General features: G+C 44.8%; 1 protein-coding gene and 1 non-coding gene across 4 annotated transcripts in view; one reads left to right on the plus strand and one right to left on the minus strand.

Annotated features, from left to right (window-relative positions):
* Positions 1–491: 491 nt before the first annotated feature.
* The window catches only part of HADH (hydroxyacyl-CoA dehydrogenase), a 47,580-nt gene continuing 26,311 nt past the window's right edge, over positions 492–21,760 (plus strand). For 2 of the 3 annotated variants that reach the window (XM_027103469.1, XM_027103470.1), the window contains exon 1: positions 545–810. In XM_027103469.1, the coding sequence (XP_026959270.1) occupies positions 679–810 (132 nt within the window). In that variant the 5' untranslated portion in view covers positions 545–678. Of the gene's footprint in view, positions 811–21,760 lie in introns of all 3 variants that reach the window. The other variant, XM_027103471.1, reaches the window with a different exon arrangement.
* On the minus strand, positions 11,162–11,295 carry LOC113619335 (small nucleolar RNA SNORA43). Its single transcript, XR_003432363.1, has one exon. It is a non-coding gene; the product is annotated as a small nucleolar RNA SNORA43 (small nucleolar RNA).

Here is a 21,760-nt window from a genome sequence, read left to right on the forward strand (position 1 = left end):
GCAATTAAAGGTTAAATTTCTCTTTCCCTTAGTGGGCCTGATTTTTGCATTAGAACTCACGGGTCACTAGACATTTGCTTTGGGTGTGAGCAGTTTGTTTCCTTCCGTTTTTAGCAGGAAAAATATGCACCGGGTTAAAATAATCCCTAGACTTGGTTTATGGTGACACGTACGGAAGGTGCTCATTTTGGGCTTCCTCATCACCACAGCCAAATAACACGTATTTATTCGGCGCCGAGTTATGCACAAGGATCAAAAGGGAGAAGTTAACAAGGCAACACCACGGACTTCCCCTTACAAGGGGCCCGTGGCTTTTGCGAGGAAAGGCTTGCACTGGGTCCGGTACCAGAACGCTAACCAGTCAACGGCACACGACCAGCTGCGTCGACAGCCGGGATAGACCTGCTCTGCAGAGGAGGGCGGCGGCCCGCCCCAGTCCACGTGAGCTTGGACGCCGCGCTCGGACGTTCGAACGCCGTCCCTGCGGCCTCCGCCAATGGGGAAAGCGGGCCTCGAGGCTCCGCCCCCTCCGTCGAATACGTCACGGCGTCGCCCAGGGCGCGCGGGCCGCGGGGCTCTTGGGCTTCCGCCTCCAGAGGTCTGCTCGCTCTTAGGTGTTGCGTGAGGGAGTATTCTCCGCCAGGTCTTGTCGCTGTCGCCGCTTTCGCCGTCTGCACCATGGCTTTCGTAACCAGGCAGTTCGTGCGTTCCATGTCCTCCTCGTCCACCGCCGCGGCCTCAGCGAAGAAAATCCTCGTCAAGCACGTGACGGTCATCGGCGGCGGGCTGATGGGCGCCGGCATCGCCCAGGTGGGCAGTCCTCGGGCAGCGCTCCCTACTCGCTTTGCTGCCCCACCCTGACAGGAAAGCGCTGGCGGGCCGCGACCCGGCGGGAGTTGTCAGGCCCGGAGGCCAGCGTTCACGCCAGCCCCGCGGAATTCCCACCCCGACCCTCCCCCGTGTAGTTGAAATGTCTGGGCCTGTTAGTCTGCAGTCCCCCAAAGATCTAGTGTTATTGGGCCGAGCCTCAGTTTACGGCGGTTGGCTTCCAGAGACCCGCACTGCGATCAGTTTTAATTTTATTAGTTTTTTATAATTCTGCAGCCGTTGTCAGAGCAGTTTTCTGCTCTCTAAATGGTCTTTTCTCTTCTCCCAGTGTGTGCTTGCTGAGTTACAAAGAAGAATAATAGTCAGCACTTTTGCAGCATTTGGTAACGTTACCTAATCGGCGCTTGTGAGGCGCTGGGACTCCACCAAGTGCTGCGCAAGAAGTCTTTGACCTAGTGCCCTCTGGCGCTGGGTAGAGTGGGAGGGGGAGGCAGAGCGGTTGAGGGCTCTGAAGGAGTCGCTAATCTCAGTGTGCATCTTCAGGACTGCGCGCGGTTCCAACTAAGCTGTCATTCAGGGTCAGTTGTGCAGCTGTTACCTAGGTACTGTGATCCTTGTGTTTTTACTGATTGGGTTTTAGCGTTTATATTCCAGCTCGTATTGGGGAACCGTGATTTTCATAGCCTAGCTGATTAGCATGTCGGCCCTTTGTTACTTGTACTGTTGGACGGGAGAGGCATTTATCTAATTTTTCTTAGGGGAGAACTCAAGTTCAGTGGCTATCATGAAGGAGTTTAATTTTTGTAGTGTCTGTTTCCAGCCAAGTCTATGCTTCTATGCTTGCTTTGTAGAAAAATCTTTTCTTATTATTATATATCTTAAAACTTCCCAGACTGCAGGTTTTTTGCAACATATTAATTTGATTGTGTTTTCTTCTAAAATCTGTATTTCATTAATGTTTTATCCTTCTGACTCCCGTTTCTTCTCAGATCATGTTTTTGGACATATATTGCCCTTTTTATTGTGTACATGCCCTGGCTGCTGGGTTATGCTGTCCCATTAATCTTTATTATACGTGAGATGGGAGGAGTAGGTCCTTTTAACATGAAAGTTTATTATACTACATGATACTTAAAAGAAAGTTTAGGTTGAGTGCATTTGTATCTCCCTGCTCCACCCAAATCTCCCTATGCTGTGAGAGTGAGATTTGTTGTGGGCAGGTATAAAATAATGTATTTGTTTAAAATCATATAAACAACATCTTAGTGACAAGATATTAGGGCCTTAAGCCCCCAATAACAATATAGGAAATGGGTCCAGAAACTATTGTTGATGGTCCCTTGAAGACATCAGTGGAAGACGATTAGAGACTAAGTAGAAAGCATCACTTCAACTTTTGTACAAATTCAGGTTGCTCAGTTCTTGGAGTACTGTATCCACTACTGGCCCAAAAAGTGTTATGTTGCACAAAAAGGCACACACGTAACACCAAAAATTATGGGTATGGTGTTGGAGCTTTCATCTGAGGAAGGAGGGAGGAGATTGACAATGATGGGCATTCAGACTTGTGGATCAAATCCTTGAGTAGTTGGACCAGGGTGGCGTGCCTTTTGAAACCTAAGGGGTAAAAAAGAAAGCTATTTACCCCACACATTGGAAATATAATGGAATTGTCATTCAAGAAGTTGATAAGGACCAAAGATTTAAATAGTGGACAATCCTAGGGAACGGTAGTTCTGTCCTTACAGAACAAGGTTTAAAAGAGCCTCAGCCGCTGTAGGTGACAGCTTTAATCCTGTGGAGGGGAACCGCACTTTCCTGCATTATATCTCTGTGTGCCACTTTCAGACAGTTGGTTGGTTTCGGCTGTTTAGCTGATCCATTTTTGCACTCTATCCTGCAGCATGCTGTTCGAGGCAGTACTGCCTCATTCTTCATGCTCCTTGACCTACAACTTTTGTCACAGGGTAAATCTGTTTTGCTTATTTAGTGCCACAGCTGTTAGTTGGTGTGGTTTGACTGTAGATTGGATCCAGTTCACTGTGGGGAATTGGGATGGTCTATGCTGGCTCTGTGCTAACATGGAAAAGTTACTTCTGTGCCTTGCTTTACTAATCTCTGAGGTAGGACTAGCCTCCTGGGAGTATGGAGAGGATTGAATGAAGTAGCACACGTCAAGCACTTAGCACAGTGGCATCTAGTAAGGGCTCACAGAATGTTAGCTGCCTTCAGGGTTATTACCATCATGGTGTTATCCTTGTCCTTTTGTCATTGTCCCCTCATGCCACGCCCATCTCTGATCCTTGCTGCTATGGTAGGCCTGTGATGTTAAGATGGAGAGCACTGGTTGTGATTCTGTTCCATCTTGCTTAATCTTGAAGGCAAATGCCAGTTGTTGACTGCAGTTTGTTCAGGGACCTCTGAAAAGAGGGAAGGCACTTTTTATCCTCCTCAGTAAAGCCTTAAAAACACAAGCACAAAGTAACATCTAAGTTTATGCTACTAATTCACACTTAGCTTCACTCTCCAGAACTCTTTCTGAAATAGGGTTTTTTTTAATTAAAAAAAAAAATTGGGGGTGGCACCAGGTCTTAGTTGCTGCAGGCTGACTCCTTAGTTGTGGCTCACGGGCTCCTTAGTTGTGGTACATGTGCTCCTTAGTTGCAGCCAGCAGGTTCCTTAGTTGCAGCTCACGGGCTCCTTAGTTGTGGCATGCATGTGGGATCTAGTTCCCTGACCAGGAATCAAACCCGCGTCCCCTGCATTGGAAGGCGGATTCGTAACCACTGCACCACCAGGGAAGTCCCATGAAGTAGTTTTAATTTTAATCAAGGTGTAGTTCTGTTTACATTTTTAATATTTTAAAAAAATGTATCATTTTTGCCATATGTTCCAGTTCATGCTGAGTAGGGTAAAAAAAAAACTGAGTAGATTTTGTGGGAGCCTGACACATTTCTCAAGCAATTAAGCAATTAAAGACGAGTGAGGTTTGTGTTTAATTATACATAGTTGATCAGAGCACAGGCCATTTGTATATTTGTATTCTCTAAGAGTATCTACTTTGCCTGTCATTACTTTTGCTTGTTTTAAATTAAAAAAACAAAAAACAAAAACTGTGGGTTAATATTTAAGTAAGGTTAACTTGTTGTGTGTGTTTGCCCATTATTCTGACTTGGGTCTGATTGCCAGTTTATCTTCAGCTGGATACTTAGGCCAGCAAAGAAGCTTCCAGCAGTAATTGACCCTTGAGTGGGGGACAGGTTGGTTTTTGCTTTGTAAAGAAGGGAAAAAAGGAAGAAGTTATTAGCTGTGCATCTCTTCAATTTATAGAATGAGTCAGAACTTTGCTTCTTGCATTGCCTTTTTTTCATATGAGGAGCCCAGAGAGCTTATAGCTTTTGTTAATTTACTAGTGAGAAGCCAGTGGGCTTTCTGGGAATGGCATTTTAGGGGCTGGATTTCTTGGCTCTCTGGTAACAACCTTCCTTTTAGTGCACTATACTTCTTTGAGGAAGTGAGAGTTTGCATCTAGAAGGAGGTTGGAGCTGAGTTCACACCGAAAGCTTTTTTATTTGTTCTTCTTAAAGAGCAAAAAGTGCACATTTTTTCTGGGGAAAGCTCCTTAGGCTATTAAAACAAGGGGAGGGGTATTCTAAACTACAAGTACACGTTTCCCTGACATTTGTAGTACTCTGCGATGCTTGGTGAGGACTCAAGTGGATAGGAAGTCTTCTCCCCAGCCTCTGCATTTGTTTGCCCATCTCCTTTTTCCTGCCCCCAACTCTGAACTTTCTGATGCTGAGTAGAAGAATGATCAGAGTTGCTTTGTGTTGTTTAGCTTTATTCTTTTCTGTCACTACAGTGAGTATGCCTCTGTTGAAGTTTGTTTGAAAACAGTGCAGTGGCCTAGGAGAAGTTTTAGGAGCACAGGAGGTTGGCACAGTCACGTGGCTGTAAGCTCTCATTTTGACTCAGAATTCTTTATGGAGGGAATAGTTGTGTTTTGTTTTGTTTTGTTTCTTTTATTTTTGGCTGTGTTGGGTCTTCATTGCTATGCGCAGGCTTTCTCTAGTTGCAGGAAGCAGGGGCTTTTCTTGTTGACGAGCACAGGCTCTAGGCATGTGGGCTTCAGTAGTGTGGCACGCGGGCTCTAGAGCACAGGCTCAGTAGTTATGGTGCACGGGCTTAGCTGCTCCACGGCATGTGGGACCTTCACGGACCAGGGCTTGAACCCGTGTCCCCTGCATTGGCAGGTGGATTCTTAACCACTGCGCCACCAGGGAAGTCCCGTGGAGGGAATAGTTTTATTCCCAGGTGTTAACTTTGTCCTCAAGGGTACGGGGTGTGTGTGTGTTGTGAAGTTCTTCCCTCATTTACTGTGTTGTTGCTCATTTCTTTATTGGGCCGTTCTCTGATATCCATGATGTACTAGGACAGTAAAATCAGCTTCTGTCAGCATGTTAGTCTTTGGACTTGGGGTGTGGCTGTAGATGCTGTAGAAGAGGTAGGGCTGACAGGCAGAAAAATGAATGCCGTAGAATATGTTTGGATATTGTAGAGCAGAAATGGTACCTCAGTCCGGTTTTGGGTTTTCTCTGCCGTTTCCTAGATCCGCCTCACTGTTATCTGCCCCTTTCTTGAGTTTCTCATTTCCTTTCCTCCTCCTTCTCTCTTCTCCCCATATCTGCCTTAGGCACATACCTCACTGCCTAGCTCTCCTGGGACCACAGGAAGATAATGCTGCTGCTTTCTGTTCTCTGTCTCCCTCTAGGTTATGCTGACTATGTGATAGTTTCCACTCAGTGGTGGTCTAATGCCTGAAAGTGAGCAGGCTGTAAGGTGCCTGCTGGAGTTTGGATCCCAGCCCTTCCTCTCCTGGCTGTGGAATCTTGGGCGAGTCTCTTAACCCCTCTCTGCTTCTTCCCTTATCTACGAATAATACTTAGTGTTCTGAGAGTTCTATGAGCTAAGTGCTTAGACTGTACTAGTGTTTTCAATGGTAACTGTTCAGTAAATGTTAGCTGCCTTTATGTAGCTCCATCAGCTGTAATCTGGTGATGACTTCTCTTATTTTAGATTCTCTTAACTGTCTTTGAAGATATGATAGGGAGCTATGGAGAGTTCAAACAGTTCTAAAGATTTTAAGACTAATTGTGTGGGCTGTTGAGAGAGATAATCTTAGTGCTTTGTTCACTTGTATTTGGGTATTACAGTAAGTTCATAGTCATAAAGCATTTGCAACAGAGCCTGACACTTAAAAAACACTCTACAGATGTGACATTTTTTTTCTGTTCCAAGCACTTTAATGTCTCTGTCATTTCATGTGACCATTATGATATTCATCCCTGCAGAGATGGCACTTGGGGTCAAGGGTCAGAGGCAGAGCAGGGCCTGGAACTCGGGTCTCTCAACTACTCTTCTGCTTGCTGGAGATCCCTGTGGCTGCAGTGACCACAGTTCTACCTGCACCTTTAGCCTCTGCTGTCTTGTGGGGAGAAGTATGGCTTCCATGGGCAAGGGGATTTTTTGTGGGTATCTGGAATCAGCAGTTATCAGCTTGACCTCTCTTCAGCTCTAGATTCAAAGTTAGAGTCACCTGCTAGTCATCTCCATTCTCTGGTACTATCTTTCTGCCCATAATAGACTCAAATTCACCTGGCAAGACTTCTTTGTTCTCTCCAGCTTTCCCAAAGAGTTTCCTCCCTCTGTGATTGCCATTGTTGATCTTCTAGCCACTTCATGCACTCCAAAGACAGGGTTTCTGTCAGAGTGTCCACCATACAGCAGAAGGCTCTGAGGCTTTCCTCCGAGGAGAACTGTTTCCCCTGTTCTTTACTTTGTAATTCCTAGGCCAGGCGTTGATACCTGAATTGTTGAGGAAACATCTTAATTGGTTCATTTCAGCAGAATCTAATAGGAAAGAAACACTCATCCTAATAACCATTGCCATATTAATCTTCCGAGAGAGCAGTTTGGAATTGCAGCTCTCTCCTCTACTCAGAAAGTGTGCATCCTGGCAACATCTTTCAGAGATTCTTAAGTATAACTAAGAGTTGGTTGATGCCACTGACATGTCCAGTTATCCCATCTCCTTTCCAGAATTTGTGGGAGATGGGAGTGGAGGGTCCAGGGAGAGAATTTATTTTCTCTACATTACCAAACCCAGATGCTTACTGAATTTAAAAAAAAATTGTGTATTTAACAGGCTCACTTAAAAATTGAGGCACATTTCCTTGGCTTTTTAGAAATGCTATTGAAAATATAAAAATCTCAGTTAAAAAAAGAGGCCAGCCAATGAACTTAGCTGTTTTAAGTACAAACCACCTATCTGTGGTGGTGGTCGAAAGCCTCAATGGAATGCCTTTTTCTGATTGTTGAAGTTTGTGAAGATAGCTTGTGTTGATGGCAGAGTTCACGGCATTGCACAGAGACAGTCATAAACCCCGACTTGCCAGCTCTGAGAGATGCAACTGATTTGTGACTTTTTTCCTCCCTGGATCAAATCATGAGAACCAAGGGCAGGCCTAGATGCAAAGGCACAGCAGCCTCCGGGGCGCAGCAGCCTCATGGGGAGCAGCGACTCCGTGTACTTATTCTGGGCCAAACACTTACTCTGAGGATCGAGAAGTCAGAATTTGCGTTTGGCAGATGGTACATACAACTTTGCCGTTTTTCAGAGAGAATGTAATGTTGATGAAATGCAGCCCTCCTGTAGTGTAGGGGCACGTGGAACATCTCACTGGACCAGTTGATGTAATTCTCACAAATTCTCCACTCAAATTACACTTCAGAGAAGGGGCTTCAAATCTGGTGGTATGTTTGCAAAAATAGAAAAATCCAGCAAGCTTCTGCTTGGCATGCTTCCTTGGCCCTGTGGCTGGCGTACTCAGGGGCTTTGACAAGTGTGCTGTTCACTGGACCTATTTTTACAGCTCTGAGCACCCTTGTCCAAAAATATTTCTCTCTGGCTAAGCCTGCTTTCCACCAAGGCTAGAGAAGTCATAGAGCTGAGGACATAGCCTTCAAATAAAATTTTTTCCATTGCAGACTGCTTGTCCTCAAGGTCTTACAGTGTAGGTCACTATCACATAAAACAGGAGTTCTCAGTGGGTTGATTCAGATTATTGGCACTCAGATTAAAGTGCCACGGAGAGTCCTCCTTATTTATTGAAAAAATAACATGTCTATGGGAGGAGGGAAAAAGACCTCTTTATTTTTGTGATCCACTCTTCCACTACCATCTCCTCAGAAAGCTAGGGATAATTTATCACTGAATAATTTGAGAAGAATGAGTGTGATTGATTTCCTTGCAGACAAGACACATGAAATTCTTTTCTAAGTAAGAGAAAATTCAATAATTAATTAAAATCAAATCAGGTGTGAATCATCAATATCACTCTTATCAACAAACAATGCTGATAAGCTGGTACAAACCACCCCAAAACTTTAGACTTCAGTTTACAAAGCAACACTATAAATCAGTAGGTTTCATGCCTTGACCAGGGGTCATTGTGGTGCAGGAACTTCAGCAAAACAACTCAGGCTAATTCTAGACCTGCTGGAATTAACCGGCACAGCACTGTTGCTGTGAAGAGTCATGGTCCTGTCTTTTGACATACATGTGTGGACATATCTCTTGGGTGAAATCACAATTTCAGTTTCAATTACAGTCTTGCTGGATTACAAGATATGAATATATTTGACTTCAGTAGATAATGCCAAACATTTTTCCAAAGTGGTTATACCAGTTTACAGTTTTGCCTTCAGGGTATGAAGATTCTCTTTGCTCTATAGGATTATATTGTTCCTTTCAAGTTTAGTCATTCTGGTGGGTGTAGTGACATTTCATTGTATTTTTATTAGAATTCCCTGCTTACGATACTAGCGAGGTGAACCTCTTTTCACATGTTTATTGGCCATATAGATATATTCTTGTGTAATATGCTATTAAATTTCATTCCTGTTTAGCTCTCATGTTGTCCTTTTTTTTCCTAATGGATTTTTAGGAAATGTTTATAGATTCTGATTATGAATTCTTATATTCATATTTCAGATATCTTCAGTTCCCTGCATTGACTTTTAATTTTCTTTGTGGTTACCATGAGGCTTACATACAGCAACTTGTACAGTTTATTTTAATTTAATAACGACTTAAATTTGATCCCATTCTAAAGCTCAACATTAATACCCTCCCGCCATTTAATGTTTTTGATGTCACATTTTACACCTTTTTATCTTGTATATCCCTTAACTAATTATTATAATCATAGTTACTTTTACGACTTTTGTCTTTTAATATTCATGCTAGCTTTATAAATGATTAATCTACCTTTACTATATATTTACCTTTCCAGTGAGATTTATTCTTTCATATGTGTTCTTGTTACTAATTAGTGCCCTTTCTTTTCAGCTTAAAGTCCCTTTAACATTTCTTGTAAGGCTGGTTTAGTAGTGATGAACTCTTTCACTCTGAGCAGTAACTTTGCCAGGTAGAGTATTCTTGGTTGGAAGTTTTTTTCTTTCAGCACTCTGAATGTATTGTGCCACTCCCTTCTAACATACAGAGATTCTGCTGTTGGTCTTACTGGGGGTTCCCTTGTGTGTAGCAAGTTGTTTTTCTCTTGATGCTTTTAATATTTTCTCCTTGTCTTTTTTTTTTTATTCAACACCCATTTATTCTCTAGTTCTGCCCACATGGAGACACCCTCCTTGAAAAGGTGTTAAATCCTTCGTTCACTTTAGCACCTTGTGCTGAAAACACGTGTTCCAAGGTTTTAACTATGAGATCCACATTCTTAAAGCATTAATTCTTAAACCTCATCTAGATTTCTCCCCCTTGGTTGTGGGGAGATGACCCAAACACAGCGAAGAACAGCTCAGGACTGTGGGCTCTGCTCGCCCAGAAGACCTTGCAGTTCCCCTGACCACCCGGCTGGAGCCAGGATTAGGGCCCTGAGACGAGGGGTGCCTGCTGGGCTGCCACCACCACTACTGGCCCCAACTCCTGTCCTCTTCACTGGCTTGCTGTCACCTTTAGTTTCCCTGGAGTTTGGGGATTCCAGACCGTCTCTGCTCACACTTCTGTATCACGCCTGCTGCCTCAGCACTGCTGATCCACACCAAGGGGGAAAGCACACAGAACTGCTTTTCAACACACCAACGTTCCACACAAAAGTTATTTGATAAGCCTGCAGGTTCTTTTTCATCAGAAGACATTCCCAAGGCCATGACTTCCCTGGCTCTCCACTGCCCTTGCCGGCAGACTGGGTGTGCGTGGACGCCGTGCTGTGAGTCAGGCACACACCCCCCGGCTCCACTCCGGTGCACTGTCCTGCAGAACTGAGGATGGTGCCCTGGCCTCATCAGCAGGATCTGTCCTGAAGCCAGTCCTAGAGTGACAAGAGCCACACCTGCAGATCTATTCCACTGACCAGCTGCACAGGACCGAGCTGGGCCCACGGACCTGAGAAATGGAATCCAATCCGTGAATCACCCCCAAACCATATTTTCTATAGCAGGTTTTGTCAGCCTTGGCCCTATCAGCATTTGGGACCCTGTAGCTTTACTGTGGAGCTGTCCTGGGCACCACAGGACATGTAGTTACAGCCCTGGCCCCCACCAACTAGATGCCAGCAGCACCGCTACCCCTTTCCTGCCCTGCACATTGCCATGTGCCCTGGGAGGGGGACAAACTGCCCCTAGTCGAGAGCCACTGACCTACAGCTTTTGTTTAGCCCTCCAACTTAAACATTTCGGGAAATAGCAAAATGCACTCTCCACCCGCAAGGAGATCAGGACGCCCCTGGTTTGGATGGTCATTTTATAGGGTTACATTTGGCCCATCGAGGGGCTCCACACAGGGGCCCCACTTCTGCCTCATCAACAGGACAAATGCCAGGAGCGAACCTCTGGCCTTCCTTCCAGAGTGACATGTCTCAGGGTCCTCAGAGCACGAGTGCTTGTGGACCAGGTGGCTCTGGGCCCCCTTCGCCCCCACCTAGGACCCTGCTCTGAACAGGGCCTGGAGGCCCTACAGGGCCTTGATACCAGCTCAGCGGCCCTCAGCCAGGGATGCATGTCACACTTGCCCAAGGATTCCTAAAAAGTCCTCGCCAGACAGACCAACAGAACAATCATTTCCAATAAGGAGACCCTCTCCTGGTCAATCCCATTGTGCCCAAAGCTTGCCATGTGGTTGTACACATATCTCATTTAATTCTCACGACGAGCCTTATTTTATAAAGAAAAAGAATATCAAAGTGTTCAAGGGCCTGCGCACAGCTCCCACTGCAAGTGCACGTGGAAACAAGGTGCTTTCTCACGCAGCTTTTGGTGGTGTCTGGCTACAAAGCATCCTAAGCGCCCACTCTTCTGAGCACTGAGCATAGAAGTAGCCGCTTCCTCTCTGCCCCAGCGTCACAGGTGCAGCAGGGCAGCCGCACCCGTGGTGCCAGCAAGTCGGGCATCTGCAGGGCAGCTCTCCTTGTCTTTCACTTTTGACATTTTAATTATAATGTGTCTTGGTGTGGGTCTCTTGGGTTCTTCTTATTTGAAACTCTTTGGCCTTACTGGATCTGGATGTCTGTTTCTTTTCCCCAGGTTAGGGAATTTTTCTGCCATTATTTCTTGGAATAAGTTTTCTCCTTTCTCCCTCTCTTCTCCTTCTAGGACACAGTAACGTGAATGTTAGTATACTTGATGTTGTACAATAAGTCTCTTAAGCTATCTTCACTTTTTTTCATTCTCTTTGTGCTGCTCTGATTGGTTGAGTTTTATGCTTTGTCTTCTAGTTGACTCATTCTTCTGCTTTATCTGTTCTGCTGTTTAACCTCTATAGCTTTTTTTTCAGTTCAGTTATTGTATTCTTTAGCTCTGTGACTTCTGTTTGGTACTTTCTTTATTTTCCATGTCTTTGTTGAAGTTCTCCCTGTGTTCATCTATTCTCCTGCTCAATTTGGTGAACATCTTTATGACCACTACTTTGCACTCTATCAGGTACATTACTTGTCTCTGCTTTGTTACGGTTTTTTCCTGAGGTTTTATCTTGTTCTTTCATTTGGAACATAATCCTCTGTTTCTTCAGTTTGCTTGACTCTAAACGGTAGATGGAACAATCACATCTCCCAGCCCTGAAGGAGTGACCTCATGTAGAAGGTGAACCCTGTTGTTCATCCCTGCCTCAGCTCCTGGTTGTCTCCAACCTCTGTGCTTATCCAAGTACGCTGTTATGTTTTTAACAGCTCTTAGTAGTTGAGGATGTGCCAAGTCCTGTTAATGTCCCAAAGGGAAGAATCTCAGCATCTAGATTCAGGCCACCTGGAAGCCAGGCCCTCAGGCATCAGCTTTTAGAAGTAATTAGATACATACAGTCCTTGGAACCTTAGGCATTAAGCCCCTCTGGCCACCAGAGCCAGGTGATCTGGAAGTGTTCCCTGAGTGGCAGCCACAGAAATTAGGGCACTGGATGAGTGTATAAGCTCTTTTCTGGTAGCCCTTTAAGAACTTTCTCTGTTGGTTACAGTCCTGTGGGAACCACAAACATAAACCCCACTGACCACCAGAGCCAGGCGATGTAGAGGTGTCCCCTGGCAGCAGTAGCAAAAAGTGGGGTGCCAAATGGGTATGAGCTCCCTTCTGGGTGACACTAATTATTACAGTCCTACGGGGCCAGGAATGCAAACTCACCTAGCCTCCAGAGGCAGGCAATCAAGAGGCACTGCTTAGCAGTGGCCGCAAAAATTGGGGCACCAGACACGTGCAGAAGTTTCCCACCAGGAGACACTGGTGCTCTGGAGAATGGCACAGGGAGAGCGCAGAGGTGGTGCCTACCGGTCTCCATACCTGGAGAGTGTTACAGCCGGCTTCTAGATGTGTGTGTGAAATTAGATGCCTGCCCTTCAGGCTGACGCTTTAATATAAGCAGGTCAGCTTCCTTTATTTTAAGTCTGGTGTGATCAGCTGCCTCTGAGCTGGGCCCTGGGGTGTGTGAACCTGAGCACGTGAGCCTTTTAAGAGTGGCTTCTCAGATTGCTAGGGTCTTGTGGGTCTTGGGACATGAACCTTGTTGGTTTTCAAAGCCAGAAGTTTTGGAGGGTCATCTCAAGTGTATGACCCAAAAGTTGGGATGCCTGATGTGGGTGCAAGCCCCTTGCTCTTCAGGGAGAAGCTCCAGGTTCCAAGGTCCCTCCCTGCATGGGGTTTATGATGAGATTGTATCCCAGCCTCTCCTACCTACCTTGTGGTTTTCTTCTCTTTTGCCTGACGTGTAGTCATCACTCAGCCCCTCTTTAGGTTTTTTTAAAGAGGAAATTGTTCCATATGTAGTTGTAGACTCAGCGTGTCTATGGGAGGACGTGAGTTCAGGATCTTCCTACTGTACTGTCTTGAACTGGAACTCCAGTATAGTTATTTTCACATTATGAGGGGAGGCCCTAAGCAACCCTATGAAGAGAGCCTTGGACCTTCAGGAGACCTAATCTCATCTTGGCTTTTCCCAGCAGATGTATTTATTCAGTCAACATTTCCTGAGGGCCCACCCCAGCCATGCAGGGTCTATTCAGCCGACAAAGATAGAATGACATTTAGTCAGAATCCAGGAGTCGGGGAGACAGCACTTAAACGGGTGATCATCACACACCGTGGTGGGTGGATGGTAAGGGTATGCAGGGGTATTACTGGAACACAGATGCTGTGCCTGGGACGAAGAGGATCTTGGGGTGGGGATGCTTAGTATCTGGAAGTGATACTTAGGCTTAGTTAATAAGGGGAAGTTGGGGAGGAGGCATGGGCAGTACAAAGTCCTGGAGGTGAGAGGCAGTAGTAGCAGGTGTGGGCAACTACGAGCCTTGTGGTGGTCTTAGAGTCTCAGGCGACGGTGAACAGCATGTCTGGAGAGGAGGTGGGTCACTTTCCTGGAGGGCCTTGCATGCCATGTGTAAGAACTTTTATTCTGTGGTCATGGGAGCCACTGAAAAGTTTAATGGAGTTAGTAATGTAGACAGAAGTGCCTTTTACAGAATTATGTTTTGGATAGAACACTTTAGTGCCTGTATGTGATCTTAGGTGAATAATTTTTTTGCTTTAGTTAATGTTTCTTTCTCAGTAAAATGAAGGTGTTGTGTTGGATTAAAGGTTTTGTGTGTGTGTGGTAAAAAATACATAAAGTAAGACATCATTTTGACCATTTAAAAATGTACAGTTCAGTGGCATTTAAGTGCATGCCTGTTAAGTAATAACTCCCCATCTCCCCTTCCCCCAGCCCCCGGCAGCCATTGCTTTACTTTTCGGTCTCTGAATTTGACTGTGTTCTAGATACTACCTATAGGAGGAATCCTACAGTATTTGTCCTTTTGTGACTGCCGTATTTCACCTAAAAATCTTAAAGGTTCATTTGTGTTGTAGCATGTGTCAGAATTTCTTTCCTTTTTAGGGAATAATATTGCATTGGAATATTTTTAATGGCATCATATTCCATTGCATGTCCACACTACCTTTTGTTTTTCCATTCATCCATTGATGGACACTTGGGCTGCTTCCACCTTTTGGTTATTGTGAATAATGCTTCTATGAACATGGTCTGCAACTGTGTTACAGTTGTAACTGTGTTACAGTCTTGCTTCAGTTCTTTTGGGTATATACCCAGAAGTGGAATTGCTGGATAATATGGTAATTATTTTTAATTTTTTGAGGAACTGCCATACCATATTCTACAGTGGCTGTACTGTTTTACCCGTCAGCAGTGTGGAAGGGTTCCAATTTCTCCATATCCTTGCTAACACTTATTTTATGGTTTTGTTTTTGTTTTTGTTTTTTTAATAATAGCCATCCTAACAGATGTGAATAGATCAGAGGTTTTTACACTATGCTCTGACAGACTTTAGGGTTAGGAGTTCAGTGAATCTCCTTGGTGATTCCCAAAGCCCTCTTCCTGACCCATGCTTTATGTATTGTTCTTCTGTATACATTCTTAGGAGGAAGGATTTCATGGCTAAAAAGTGTGAAAGCCACCACACTGATCTTCCTGCTCTAAAAATTGAGGATCTTGATCATCTGTAGCTAATAAAGCTGAACAGTAAATACTTTTGCCAATCTCTGACCTTGCAGTAGTTGAGAAATTAAGGTGCCTCACTTTCTCCCTTCTATGATAGAGAAGAAACATACGTTGAAGAGAAACCTGAAGATGAACCTATGTCACATGTCTGTGGTCATCCTTGACCTGGCTCACGCACGTGTCCCTCACAGGATGGACGGACACATCCTGTCCGTCAGAGGGGCTGTGTGTGCCCACAGCCCCTTTGATAAATGGTACAGGACACATTGACATGCTGGAGGAAATTAAGCATAAATCCAGTTTTGAAATTACAGAGGTGGTCATATTACACGGCGGTTGCCCTCCAGTTCCCCTTTTGCTTGGCATCTCCACCAGTGCCAGAAAACGGTTGGACTGCTCACAAAATACCAGGCATTTTTGTGGCATTTTTTTCACTTGGTAATTGACTAAAGGCTCCAGTTATTAACTCTTTTTTTCTTCCTATCCTTTTCAAACTAAGAGTGTGATTTTTTCATAATTCTAAAATAACTTGGTTTGTAAAATTTGTTATGAAGAGTTTCTAGTAGCAAAACCAGTCATGATTTCTTGAGAACTTATTCCTAAGATAATTTACAAATTGACGCTTTTAAAAAATACAGCTGTTATTCATGCCTTCTTTTCATGAATATTGTGTCCCTTTGTGCCAGGCACTGGGGCAGTTGAAGGTAACATGTGGCTGCTGCTCTTGAATTGCTCACTGTCCAGAGGAAGGAGCACAAGTATGAACAGTTAATTGTCATAAAGGCACAGATCGCCTGCTTATCATATCTGGGATGTCACCTGATACAGATGAAAGTTTTAGTGGTTTAAATACCTTAAGATATGGCTTTTAGACACTTAACATATAACATTACATATAAGATATATCTTCTTAGGGTGAGGGAAAAGGAACATTAAAAAAGTACATGTTATAAAAAGGCATATGTATACATTACACCACATATATGTATATGAAATTTATATTTACTGGAAATTTTGGTTGGATTGCAGTTAGGAGTGTGCCAGAACCACCCTATGTTGGGATTTGTGGTAACAGCTACTTCAGACTCTGAAGAAGTGGATGATACAGCAGCTCTTTTGAAAAGGTCTCTAGGTATTATTTTGAGTCATCATCAGGAGTTGGTGTTGGTCAGCTTTTTCATGTCTAATTTATCTTTCACATCTGGAATTTCTCCTACATACTCATTGGTTTATGACCTTCATTCTGAAATTTGTGAGATTTTTACAACATGAAATTGTTTATGACCATTTGTTTTTGATTCCTCTGTTGTATTCACATCCTGGGGTTCTGGCTACCGTTACATAACTGAGTGGCCATTGGTAGCTGGTGGCTCTCACCAGCTCCGCACTCTATTTTCTTTCTGTATTTGGAGTCCTGCAGGAAAGACCTGCTGTATCTGTAAATCAGTAGAGGCACAAAGGAGTGACCACCTCTGCTAGAGGTTGGGAGAGCTTTCATTAAAGGAGAGAGGGCCTCTCTTGGATCATGAAGGACGAGTTGGAGTCCCCCAGGCAACAGTGAGGCAGAGGTGCTTTCTGGTGGAGGGAACCTAAGGGCAGGGTCGTGGAGCCATGAAGCAGCGTCAGGGAGAAGTGTGTGGCCGGAGGAGAGCACGGGCTCAGGTCACTGTGCTCTAGGCACCTGGTATTGAGCAGTTATTTATCGGACAACCACCGTGTGCAAGTGATGAGTGCTAGGGGACACAGGGACCAGATCAGTGTCTGCTATCAAGGGATTCAGATCCAAGAGCAGAGATCATTAGACAAAGATCCACGTGACACAGCTGACTTTGGTGTGAAGCAGCATAATAACAGCAGTAAAAGTCTAGGTCTAAGGTTTCAAAACAGAGGAAAGAAGACATTCATTTGGAAAAAGGCTTCATGGAGAGGGTAGCTTTTGAAATGGGCCTTGAATAGTGGATATAATTTCTTTGGACGTAATTAAGGGTTGAGGTTAAGAAAAAAGTGTTGTCCAGCAAATTGTGACCCTCAGGATAGTGGTAGTATTAATGAAGGTCAAGGAGAATTGGTTTTTAGGGTCAAGGTGTTGACTGTAGCTTAGGACAGAATATGCTGGTTTCATACATAGCTGGAATTATGCGAATGATTAAGATTCCAGAAAGAAAGGCTATAAAGACAGAGAAAAAGAATACTGACAGCAGAACCTTGAAGGATACCTTTGTTCAAAAGCTGAGAAGATGGAGAGAATTAATATGGCTAAAAGGAACAGATAAAAAATAGAGGTAAGAAATTGGAGAGTTTCAAAAAGGATGGTTTAGCTGGCAGTGTGTAGGGCTGTGGAAAAGTAGAATATGGAGCCAAAGAACAGGCATTGGCTTTAGCACTTAGAAGACCATTGATAAGTTATCTGTGCATTCATACCACAGTACTGGTGGAGGAAGCCTCATCGCTAGGGTTTAGGAATTGCATGGCTCAGGGGGAAAGTGAGAGTGCAAAGTGTAGTGACGAGAGTGACATCTAACAAGCATTGTGCACCTTCTTTGTGCTTGGCATTGGTCTATACGCTTTAAACGCTTTAACTTCTTTAATTTTCACAACAATCTTATGAAATGGGCACTGTTGTTTTCCTTATCACAGATCAGGAAATCATAGATAAAGAGGCTGTATAACTTGTCCAAAGTTATGCAGTAAGTGGCTAAGCCAGGGTTTCAATCTAGGAAGTCCAGTTCTAGAACTCGCACTCCACATACCACTGTGCCCCCCCAGTAATTGAAAGACTTCTGTGGTGAAGCAAAGGCCAGCTTCAGGTGGCTAAGGAAGCTTGTGGGTGTCCCTCCTGCTTTTTAAACATTCTTATTTTTTTAATTAATTAATTTGGTTGTGTTGGGTCTTCATTGCTGCTCACGGGTTTTCTCTAGTTGCATTGAGCGGGGGCTGCTCTTTGTTGTGGTGCTCAGGTTTCTCATTGCAGTGGTTTCTCTTGTGGAGCTCGGGCTTTAGGCATGCGGGCTTCAGTAGTTGTGGCTCGCGGGCTCTAGAGTGCAGGCTCAGTAGTTGTGGTACATGGGCTTAGTTGCTCCGCGGCATGTGGGATCTTCACGGACCAGGGATCGAACCCGTGTCCCCTGCATTGGGCAGGCGGATTCCTAACCACTGTGCCACCAGGGAAGTCCCTAAACATTCTTTTTAAATGAAGAGAGATCCTAGCCTGTTTGTAAAAATGGAAGGACGCAGAAGAGGAAACCTGAAAATGAAAACCAAAAAGGGAACAAGTCGTGAGATCAGAAGATGTAATTTTAAAAGCAAAATAAAGTAATTTACCTTTGGAGTCTGTACCTGGATCCAGCATTAGGCCTTGGACCCTTGCAGAAGGAGGAAGGGGCCTGCCTAGAGTAAAATCGTTAAGCTGTTGTGATATGCTAGGCACAGTCCCTAGTGTATATTAACTCTTTTAATCCTCTCAACAGCTCTGCTGCCCATTTTTATGGGTGAGGAGACAGCCTCTGGGAGTTAAGGAATTTTTCTGTCTCACAGTTGGCAGACGGGCTCCAGAGTCTGGCCCTTGCCCAGCTCAGAGCTGTCTCAGACTGTTCCCCTCAGACCCAGCCATGCCTTTCGGGGTCAGGAACAGCCAGCACGTGAGCTTGGATACAGGCGGCCCTAGCGTCAAAGCCCCATCACATCCAGACTTTGCTTACTGTTACAGTGCCTCCCCCAAAGGCTGTTGTGCAGACCAAACGGGGTAATTTATGAGCAGTGAAAGCTCTCTGAGAGCAGGGGATTTGTTTTGTTCCTCACCTTGTCCCAGGGCCTGGAGCAGCCGCGACACGGGGTTGAGCCACGAGGAGGCAGTAGTAGTAAAGGGAACGCATGTAGAGCCGTGCTCAGCACAGGACTCTAAATGGTGCTTGCCCTCCACCCCAGGGGAGTGCGGGTGTTGGCGTGGGGGAGCAAAAGTGCTCACCTCTGAGAGGCCAAAGTTCTCGTCTGTGACCCCTGGTCATTTGGTGGAAAGCGTTTCCTAATAATCTGCATTTTTTTCATCCAAACTATTTGACAGCTTCCCCACTGTCCAGATTGTTTGTATACCCCAGTGCAGTTACTTGGCTTCCAAGAAAAACACAGCACTTCCTGTTCTGTTTTTTCTGGTTTTTGCCTTCAAACCCGCATGTAGCTGAAGCCATGAATGAAGATCTGACTGCTGGCCATGCCTAAGGTTGCATCAGCTTACTGAGCCAGCCTGGGATGAGAGTCATGCAGCTTTCAGGTTGGACATGGATTGCAGGGGGGCAAGGGACAGGCTGCCTGCATCCTGACTCTATCCCAGTGGTAGCCCGTTTAGACACACAGAGTAGGAGAGGAATATCAGCCCCACTTGGAGTAGATGAATAGAATCAAAGAACATTAGACTCATCCTGTGGAAATGTTATCAGGCATGTAATACATACCAGGCAGTGGGCTAGATGTAGTTTGATCATTTACTTATTCAACAAATATACATTGAGTGCCCACCACAGACCAGGCACTGGGGTTTGCAAAGATGAATAGGACAGGAAGTTGCCCTCAAGATACTGCCAACGTTGTGTCTCTTGGGTATGTCTGCAAGAAATGATTGCAAGGAACTTTAGCATTAGGTTGGGTTACTGTCTACAAGTGGGTAGGATGAAAATAACTGCTTTCTTTGAAATCATTTGAAGCTGTGCTGTAACGGCAGTTTACTGCTATGCAACCAAGAGCTCCACCATGAGATGGAAAATATTTCAAGAATGTAAATTTCTCTTTTTTCACTCGTATTTTCTCTACTCAGTCCGAACCAAATCCACTTTGGGTTTTTTGTTTGTTTGTTTGTTTGGCTGTGCCGCACAGCTTGCGGGATCTTAGTTTCCTGACCAGGGATTGAACCCAGGCTACGGTAGTGAAAGTGTCAAGTCCTAACCACTGGACCACCAGGGAACTCCCCACTAACCATATCCACTTTGGGTTTAAACCAGAATGTCCTTCTCTAACTATATTTGTGGAATGACTCTACCATAAGATTTCTTTCGTATTTTCTTGAAGCTTTATGAGTTAGCCAAGGTAAGAAAAGCTGAAGTAGAAATTGTTAAAGGGATAACCATTTAGATTATACAATTGTTGCTTTCTTACTACACCAGAAATACCAGTTTAGGCATTTTGGAGAGCCCAAAATTGTAGAAAATTCTGCAGTCAGTTGAGGTAGAGAAAAAAATTGAACAAAGTTTCTACAAGAGCAGCCTCTTTCAGACCATTGAGGCACGGTGGGGCTGAGGGAAGTTTTGCAGAGGAGGATGTGATCAGTGACACTGGGAAGATCTGTCTGTCTTCTTTCTCTCTGAGGTTCGGCCCCTCCTTGCACATCCTGTATCTTCTGGTTGAGATGAGAAAGTAAACAAAAATTTTACACCCTCAGTAACTTTGACATGGGTCATTTGACACATGCACTTTGCTCTTCTGGAACATTGCCTAGAGAGCCTTGGTTTAATAGCTGGTTTTGGCTGCTGTCTACATACTGTATCATCTCTAGTGTGCTCATTTAGACGCCAGGATGAGCAAGGTAGTGACTGAATTGCCCAGTGTCTCCTTATGGCCGGGGTGGGGGACTGGGGCGGGGTGGGGGGGAGTGTGGGTGGGCAGCTGGCGGTGTTTATCAGAGGACTTTGGATAGGAGTGGAAAGTCAGCATTTAGGCTGAAAATGCTTTTTGGCCAGGGTTTTTCCCAGTTGAATTTTAGTGTTTTTGTAAGTCTCTCTTGGTTCACTTGAATTTTTGAGGGTTGCTTCCTCTCTAGGTTTGGTTCTGCTTGCAACTTAAAAAAAGTAATCATAAGGATAACGTTATGGCTTATCTGCCACATAACCAAAAATGCCCTGTGACTGTCACAAACACGATTATAATAACTCTGAAGGAGGCCTTCTAGAGAGACGGCATGATACCACCTCCTTCACTTATTCTGCTCCACCTCTTTAAGGTTAATACCTTGTTCCTTGGGAAGATGGCGCATTCCAGGTGTACTCTTCTTACCCGGCTTTCTGAGATCTGTTGCCTGACAGAATTCTTCACCATGTGGTTTTTATTTTCTTTGACATCCCACATATGGAGCTTTGTATTGTTGAGTGTTTTTTTTCCCTTCATGTTTTCTCAGTGGGATTATAAAGTTTTAAAGCAGAAAGACACTGCCTTTGCTGTCTTTTTTTTTTTTTTTTGGTCGCCAGTTGCAGCTTCCGGGATGTTAGTTCCCCGACCAGGGATCAAACCAGTGTCCCCTGCAGTGGAAGCACGGAGTCCTAACCACTGAACCACTAGCGAAGTCCCTTGCTGTCTTTCTTTGTCTCTATTCCCTTTAGCTTTGGCACTGTCTTGTTCCAAATGTACTTGAAGTTTCCTCCCCAACCCCTTGAGGAGCAAAAAAGCCCGAGTGATGCTGGAGGTGAAGTGCGGAAGAGTGGATTGGGACCTGGGCAAAAGGCGGAACCTGAGGAATCCTGTCTGGCCTATTGAAAGGATGACCTAGGTCAAAGGTTAAGAGGAGCAAGGTGAAAACTACTTGTGTTATTCCAGACGGACTGTCAGACAGAGGAACCAAGACAAAAAGGGAAGGTCCCCAAGCCAGCACCTCTGCTTGCCCCACCTTGCAGACGAGGTGCCCGACCAGTGGTCATCACACCTCCCTTCAGCTGTTGCCCCCTAGTGCTGCCTGCCTCAAAGCAGTTCAGTTTCATCACCAGCTGCATCTGGAATTTGAGATTTATTTTCTTAGTTTTCTGTGTCAGGGTTCCTCACCAAATTCCCCCCGCTTCTCCAGGTTTGGTGATTTACTTACAGGACCAGCATAAAGTCATCACCATGGTGGCTATAACTTATTAC

The sequence above is a fragment of the Aethalodelphis obliquidens genome, unplaced genomic scaffold, assembly GCF_003676395.1.
Source record: "Aethalodelphis obliquidens isolate GAN/ISIS:26980383/991018 unplaced genomic scaffold, ASM367639v1 scaffold6, whole genome shotgun sequence".
NCBI classification, from domain to species: Eukaryota; Metazoa; Chordata; class Mammalia; order Artiodactyla; family Delphinidae; genus Aethalodelphis; species Aethalodelphis obliquidens.